We start from the raw sequence: 9,001 nt of genomic DNA, 5'->3' as shown, positions 1-9,001 counted from the left end.
CCGTACCTACCTAGTGTACACTTTAAGTCCTACATTATAACCAGAGTCTCCTGGAGGGAGAGCGAGATAGTTGTGTATAGAATTATACACGACTGACAACCCCACACCTCAGTTGTTCGCTACAGTTAGACCGAAAAGTCTAGGGTGACAAATGTCTTACCGACTCCGACGCCTGAAGAACGTCGTCTTCAGGCATATCAGTCGTAATATCATGGTTATAAGAACTCACATAGAGATTAGCAAAACTATTTGGTTTACAGGAAGCTTATACTTCATCAGTTTTATTAAAAGAAATGAAATTATATACTATTTTCTGTACAATATTCACTTCCATCATGGTCTTAGGGTTTAAGACTATAGTTCACTTTAAGAAAATATTGGATTTTCTGGATATATACATTATTACTTTTCAAGGAGAAGACAACCACAGACTGTTCTAGACAATTCGGTAGAACGCTAGCAGGCTCACAACCTGTAGGTATATTTGAACTACGTGTTCACCAGAAGTACTCTAAATATCCCGGAAACTACGCCTAAAGGATAATATTGGCATATGTGCCTAATTTTTGAACTACGTGTTCACCGGATGTATTCCAAAAATCCCGGTAGCTATGCAATTAGCGCCTTATGAGAGAACATTGGTAGCTATGGACTTAGTACCTAATGGATAGTATAGGCAGTTGTGCCTAACATATAACATTGGTAGCTATAGACTTAGTGTCTGTTGGATAAACCCTGACATCAATGGACTTCGTGACTATTCCTTAGGGCAGTCCTTAGGAATAAATAAATTATGAATAATGTAAATCCTTAAGAATAAATAACATAATAGGGATGGGAAGCTGGGTTTATTGTTTAATAATTAAACATAATAATTATATTATTGTGGGTTGAAAATCGTATGTACTCACCAGGTTTCCCACCTGACCCACTCATTTTAATTGTATCACATGTGTCGATATGAAACTGCATTATACTAAGAGATTAAAGGGGATGTGAATCACTAGTGTAAATAAATGTAAGGTCTGTTTATGCTTATGTTTCTGTATTGACGATGACATCCCAAAGTTTTAATATAAACAAAAATACATTGTCTTCGGAACTGCTTTGATGATATATATTTTGGGATCAAATTCCGCACCAGCAACAGACTAACCCCACCATAAAAATTGTCTGCGTTTAAGGTACGCCCTACGATTTCCTCAAAAACCCTATACGACAAAAAAAAAATCAAAGGACTTACCGATGACTATGACATCAGTTAGGTGTTAGACAAGAAAAGGGGAAGAAGATGAAAGTCGCCATCGATGTGGGGGTTGAGCAACCTGGTGGTTGAATGAAAATTGATTGCGTTTGGAGAAGAGGAAGAAGGATTGTGTTTGGGGACATAGGGACTTCTAATTCGTTGACCATGAAATATTTTAATGCAGAGTTCAAAATTTAAGAGAAAATAAAAAGCCATGTTTAAATTTTTATTTAAAAAAAACCACACAGACTAAATATAAACGGTGAAACCGGAATCAAATTGCATAATTCCTCTATTTAATAGGTAAAATGTTATTTTTAGGGCCAATTGTGCAAGAAAATTACTTTAGTGACTAAATCGAACAATTGACGAAACGTTAATGTGCTACAATGATATTTTTCCCATAAAATTAATGGTTATTCTTTAATAAATATTATTTCCAAATTTTAAAAATTCATGCAAAATTTTTGGACATTACAAACTCCCACCCCCTTAAACACGTTCATTTTTTTTTAATACATATAACTCCAATTTAATAATAAGTACCCATGTACTAGTTGCACTTAAATCATGTATTATCGAATGCGATAACAAAATTTTGAAATTTAAAGGCCTCATTTTTTGTATTTGTCCCTAGCCTCAAATTGGCTTGGACCTCTGTACACTTCCGACAAACCCCATACCCTACAAATGCCATCACCGAGCCTTCGCCTTAGTGCGATATCAGTAGAACTTTTGTTTTTGATAACAAATTAATAATGGATCTCATCGAGCAAAAAATATGGCTACCGGCGCAATCAGAACATATATTTTACGATGAATAGACGGGTTGATACGGTCACATGCGTCAAGGTGAGAAAAATAACGGGTTTTATTTGTTTTTTATTATGGTGTCTACAGAGCATCCTTTTAAGGGTGTTACCATGTTATCGTGAGAACCTTCAAAACAACGGCATTGTACATCTTAAAATATGATATATTTTTACGCTATAAAAAAAAGTGGATGAAAGTTAATTCCAAAATTAAATGGGTTTTGCAGATATGGATTAGTTTGTGATAACCACAAGTTTGTTTAAGGAGACTGAGTTTGTATGTCATACAATTTGTACATGATAATAAATGCGTGATATCTTTTATGAGTGATATGTTTTAAGATTTCTTTCTTACCCTATATATAATTAAAAAGCGCACGCGCTCAGAAAATACATTGACAATTAATTCGAAAATCAAATGGAATTTCAGAAACCAATAGTTATCGCATTTTTGTTATTAACCCAAGTCATTAGAGTCTTCGCTGATTGCAGTTGTGAAGACGAAGAAATCCACGGCAACAAAAGCGAAACCCTTAAGTACAAATTAATCGCACTTGCTTCCATATTGATTGCGGGCGGAATCGGCGTATCTCTACCTTTCGCTGGCAAAATCTTGCCGGCCTTACGCCAAGAGAAGGATGGTTTCTTCTTTGTAAAATCATTCGCTGCCGGCGTAATGCTCGCTACAGGGTTTATCCATATACTTCCAGACGCGTTCGAGAGCCTGACTTCTCCGTGTTTGAAAGAACAGGTGTGGGGGGATTTTCCATTTACTGGGTTTGTGGCTATGGTTGCAACCATTGTGACGTTGATGTTTGAGAGCTGGTCAGCGGCATGCCAGCCTAAAAATCAGACGGTAGCAGTTGAAGGGTTGACGATGAAGAAAAGAACGTTGGGGTTGTGACTGTTCACATGCATGCAACCCATCACCATTCTCACGCCAATGATAATATCCAAGTTTATCGATATCGGATTATTTCCCAGGTAAATTACTAGATCTTTCAAATCTTTTTCTTTCTTTTGAACGACAAAGTTGATTGAAATAAAAATAGCTAGGCTGCAAACAGATAAATTATTATAGACACTAACTAAGATGAACCAATCGACAATAGCCAGAGAAAACTGTCTACTTTGAGTCACACCATTATCAATAGGCAATAGCAAACTTTCAAGATGCATCAACAATAGCATTGTAATTTTGAGGTTGTAACAAACCAAGGCAATGTATTTCCACTATCCAGATTGCTAATATGCTATTATCTATATAAGATTAAAATTATCTTGAAAGTTCACTGATGAGTTAATGACTTTTAATAACAACCTAATAATCTGGGGAAAAATCTTTTTAATGGAGAGTTCAATGCTGACTTATGGATGGAGTAATGACAGTTTAACTTATTAATACCGAGATAGTTGGTAAGAAGACATGATCTAAAAATTCAGTTTTTAATATGATATAAATATTTGAATTAGAATCTTGTAGGAAGACAAGCACATATATCATTTAAGCATAGATGGTAAGATTCATTAAATAAATAAGTTGATCCGATTATATTAATGTGTTATATAGTCGATATCCTTTAGTTATGTCTATAATTAAACTTTAAGGCGGGTTACAAGAAGTAATATATTGGTGAAAATATTATTTATCTTTTGGATCGCAAGTGCTGGAATTAGGAATTGTCGCTCATTCAATAATTATAGGATTATCGTTAGGTGCTTCCAAAAGTCCGGAAACCATAAAACCACTTATTGTTGCCTTGTCATTCCACCAATTTTTCGAAGGATTAGGCCTCGGTGGATGCATCTTTCAGGTACGGATATTATCAACAAATTAGATTTATTTTAGTGTACATAATTGGGTTGAATATCAACTATGGCTACGTACGAATAAATCCTATATATATAACATGGTTCACTTATTTCAGGCAAAAATCAAGTCACTGGCGATTATATCAATGGGAGCGTTTTTCACCCTTACGACTCCAGGTGGAATTGTAATTGGAATATTGATGAGCAACAGTTATAAAGAAAACAGTACAAATTCTCTTATTGTCGAAGGCGTGTTAAATGCTGCATCTGCTGGAATGTTGATATATATGGCTCTTGTCAACCTAATTTCTCCGGATTTCAATAATCCCAGGATGCAAAACAAGAAGATGCTTCTACTTGGTTCAAATGTTTTTCTTCTTCTTGGTGCCGGCTTGATGTCTCTCCTAGCCAAATGGGCTTGAGAATATATTGTTTTCACTGAACGGATTTGTGAAATTACTATTTCCTGATAATTAAGAGCATTAATTTTACAATTGTTAAAATGTTTCCAGATTCATCATAATCCTCACCATCATCATGCGATTCTTTGTTTCCTTCTGTAGCTCTTTGTATTCTATCTGAGAACTGGTTCTAGATCACATTGATGTAAAGAAAATTTAAATGATTAATGAAACAAAATAATGATTTTAAGGGTTTATAACTATAGTTTTCTGTTACCCACACCGAAAATCTGTGCCAACCTTCTTCCATTAACACCACATCAAGATCAGCACATGGCAGACGGATCTAAATCAGGTGAAACACCATCACAGTGAGAAAAAAAAATCGAACCTTTTAGTGTTGTAATTAAAATTACAAAAATGTACCTGGACCTTGTTGAAGTGCATTTATGGTGGACGAGTCCCATAACATCTTTCTAAACACAAAATGTCGATGTAGTTTAATTTCTAGGGTACCAAATTGCCCTGTCTGCATGTCAAAAGCATGAGGTAAACAAACTTGACCTAGAATATGTTAACATCCTCACAACAAACAACGTAAACTTTAGTGACGACAAAAAACATCGCAATTGATGACCCCTGTCGTCTCTAAGGGTCGTCGCTATTACCTCGTAGTTAATACTCGTTTGTCGTCGCAAGTAGCGTCGTTTCTAATAATCATCGTCGCTAAATGTCTCTGCCGTCATTATTGGCGTCGTCTCTATTGGTAATCCGGAAACCGGTCGGAGTTTGTCTGGCTACTCTTCTCAGAATCAGTAGTCGTCGCAATTGGTCAATGTCGTCCCTATAGGTGTCGCTACTAATGTTTTTATTTTTTTGAAAAAAACAATTTATTTATGATATTAGTTTATATATATTATAAAATGCAGATTTGATAAAAATACATAAATAAAAACGTACCACATTACATAAAACATCAAATATACCACATTACATAAACTATCTAACAAATCCAAAATAAACATCAAATATATCATCGATAAACTATCTAATAAATCCAAAATAACATCATCCATAACATAAAACATGAAAAATACTATGTGTCTTCGTGTTGCCCATTGTTGTTTTCCTTGTTGACTTGGTTCTTAAACAAGGGGTAATATATCCAATTGCCGTCACAAATGTCGGGTTTTGAAGAAAAGCATTCACATCAATATCCAACAATTAAGTCAGAAGCCCATTAAGTCTTTAACAATTTAACAAACTATCAAACCACCAACCAAATTAAGTCGTTAACAGTTTAACAAATTATTAAACCGCCGAATCATTTATGTCTTTAACAATTTAACAAACTACAAAAAACTACTATAAATGCATCAAGTTGTTAACAATATAGCAAAACTACCAAATTCTTTAAGAATTTAACAAGTACCAGTGTTTGTTGCAGTGCATGGGATTGTGACTACCACTGGGATGGAGCACTTGTACCTGCTGTAGAAGGAGGTTTAGGCCCAATGCCTCTCACATGCTCCCTTTGAGCACCTAACACCTTCTCAAATATTGCGATCCAATGATTGGTGTCTGGATCATCACCGGACTCGGCAATGTGATGAATCTGTAAAGAAACCTCAGCAACTAAGGTATTCTGTATTTCACAAAGATTGTCAATATACGTTAAAACTAACACAAAAAAACAATCCACTTCATTTTTAAGTAATAATAATAACTTACATATTTGTCTTCAACCAAAGGATCAACAAATTCCCATTTTTTATTCACATATCCATGATGAAATGCTTCAAGTCTATTCAAATTTTGTTTAATATTATAAAATTTGATATACTTGAATAAATATTAAAAATATGTTATAACTGAATAAGCGTTATTGTAACTTACGTTCTTAAAACAAGCACTACCGTAGCTGCACGTCCCTCCATGATTCTTAACTACTTGCTTCTTTCGGCATTCTTTGTTTCCAGCAGATCATTTTTTGTTAAGAAGTAGTCAATAGCATCACTCCAAAGCTGTAGATCCATACCCTCAGGGGCTCGAGCCCTTGTTGCCTCCACATCCCATTCAAGACCAGTAAACGAGTTTTTGCAATTTTTTTGAGGTCTCTATATCGCACACATATCCGATTGCTCAATGACGCCCAATAAACTGAATCCATGGGATCATTTGAAATCGCTCCAAAATCAAACCATGTCTACAAAAAAATAGAAAAATTAAAAAGAAATAAAAATTAAACATATGAAATATATAAGTTTATAAATAATTTACTTCAAAACATGCCAACCCTTTCGACTTCAGGAACTTCTTTCCATGTGTCCTTATCAAAACCACTGTCGCCCCACATATAGCTCCCAACCTCCCGAATGAAGCATCCGTATACTTCCCCATTTGGCATGTTAGTATTTATGTGTCGCACCCCACTAAAGCGGAAACACGGGGCATGGCAATACAAAGGGTCTCATAGCAAAAGTTAAAAGACAACACCAACCATAGTATTAAAAAACATTACAAATTGATAATGAGTTTGATCAACTTTTTAAAAGAGATTACAATGTATTTAAAAGACAACACATGTGAATGCTCCTACAAGTGATGTGTCCTTAGGTGCCTCGTACTAGAAGATTCTTGAAAAAGCATATAAAACGAGCGTCAACTATAAAAATAGTTAGTGAGTTCACAGGTTTACAAAGTTCTTTGTCATCATGAGAAATAGATTACGTTGCCAAAATGAGATGCAAAGCTCATATTCTTGTGGGAAATAAAGTTCGTTTCTAAAACGAGTAAACAAGTTTCGTTGTTAAAATAATTATACAAGTTCCATTGCTAAAATGAGTATACAAGTTTCACTTCTAAAATGAGTATACAAGTTTGTTGCTAAAATGAGGATACGAGTTTGTTGCTAAAATGAGTATACAAGTTTCACTGCTAAAATGAGTATACAAGTTTCGTTGCTAAAATAATTATACAAGTTTCGTTGCTAAAATGAGTATACAAGTTTCACTGATAAAATGAGTACATAAGTTTCACTGCTAAAATGAGTATACAAGTTTCGTATGTGCATAAAGATTTCATTCATGAGTTCACACCCCAAGCCTAGTGACCGAATCGTGCCCTATTAACTACTACGTGTATCACAAACATACCCTATAAAATGGTAAAATGCACTCACACGAATTGTGCGAGTGAGGAGTTGTCTACCTCCTAATAGCGCTATCCATAATGACCATGGACTCAAAAGAGTTAATAAGTTGTGTCAAATGATTCCAGGGACTTAACCGCTACAGTCCTCATGAATTAAAGTAACATTGTCACAACTAGGAATTTTGAGGCCTTGTAACTACAACACTTATATTAATTATGAATCAACAATATGAAAGCATGTATGATTCTTATTCAATAACAACAAAACCTCATCAAATACTTCATTCAAGCACTACAAATAGTCAACAAAGAATTGGAAACCCTTGAAATCCCAGTTTAATTCCATTTTGGACTAGGATTTCCTTATTGGGCCTAATGGACCAATGAGCTTCCAATTCAACTATCTTGAACCTAGAACTCTCAAATGGGCCCTAATTGGACCTATATATATGAGACTTAACATTTTTGGGCCTTATGAACCCAAAATAAACTAGGTTAACTTTAATGGGTCACAACCAATTTAATTTAGCACTAAGAGGACACAAATATTATACTTTGATTTATTTGGGCCAAGCATCGTCTAAATTAACTATAATATGAGCTTAAGGGCAAAAAGCCCAAATTTTCTCTCTTCCCCTCTCCATTCTCGGCTCAAACCCACAAAGAAAGAGGAGTTGACTTTTGGTAGCCACCTCATCATTATCTCTTGGATTCCCATGCTAAGGCCTCATATCTCCATGCAACAATCCCATCACCACTCTCTCCTCCTCTCTCTTTTCTTCTCTCGGCCGAACACAACACACACACCTCACCAAAAAAATCTCTCTAAACCACTCTCAAGATCATCTTCTTCTCCTTTGAACATCTCGAAAATTTGGCTTATAGTCTAAGGATTTTCATCAAGTAATTCATCATCTAAGGTAAGTTGATGACTAATCCATGATCTAGCTACTTCATTTCATCAAAATCTCTTCTTAACCTAATCAAACTCATGATCCTGCACCTTAGAAGCATCTAAGTTCGAGATCCTCCAAGAAGACTTGCTAGGATCGAAATTTCTTCATCTTTTCCTTCAAAAACCGAACCACAACTCAAGGTGAGCTGCATACCCCTCTCTTTTCGGTTTTCATATGTGTTATGGGGGAGAATACAAGAAAATGTGTAGATCTATGTGTATGTGTATGCTATGTGTGATTTTATGCATGTATGTGTGTGATTTTATGTCTTTTTGTGATGAATATGTAACCAAAGGGAATGTTAACTCGAGATTTATGACATGAGAAAGAAAAAAAACAAAATCTAAGTTATTTTACACTAAATGAGTCAAGAATAATAGCTTATAAGATTATGATGAACATATTCTAACAGAAAACCCATTTTAGGGCTTATATTGTCAAATATACAAAACTTGGGTTAAAAATTGCCATGTCATGGTTTCTTAAGGGCCAAAAGAGTCAAAACAGTTTCCATAATTGTTTTTCTGAATAATAAAATTTTCAAAGGACTTGAAATGTAAAATTTTAGCTTAATGGGCTAGTTTTGGGCTTTTTGGCCCAATAAGCCCAATATTGCGAAAA

General features: G+C 34.9%; 1 protein-coding gene across 1 annotated transcript; it reads left to right on the top strand.

The window, feature by feature from the left end:
- Positions 1-2,476: 2,476 nt before the first annotated feature.
- LOC145089409 (zinc transporter 3-like) lies at positions 2,477-4,292 on the top strand. Its single transcript, XM_079027852.1, has 4 exons — positions 2,477-2,914; positions 3,542-3,575; positions 3,724-3,872; positions 3,987-4,292. The coding sequence occupies exons 1-4, from the start codon at positions 2,477-2,479 to the stop codon at positions 4,290-4,292; spliced, it is 927 nt and encodes a 308-aa protein (XP_078883978.1).
- The last annotated feature ends 4,709 nt before the right edge of the window (positions 4,293-9,001 follow it).

This window comes from Lactuca serriola, chromosome 2 (assembly GCF_051521515.1).
Source record: "Lactuca serriola cultivar US96UC23 chromosome 2, Lser_US96UC23_V15, whole genome shotgun sequence".
In the NCBI taxonomy this organism is placed as follows: domain Eukaryota; kingdom Viridiplantae; phylum Streptophyta; class Magnoliopsida; order Asterales; family Asteraceae; genus Lactuca; species Lactuca serriola.
Note: the sequence above shows the minus strand (reverse complement) of the source record. Positions and strands in the feature narration are given on the sequence as shown.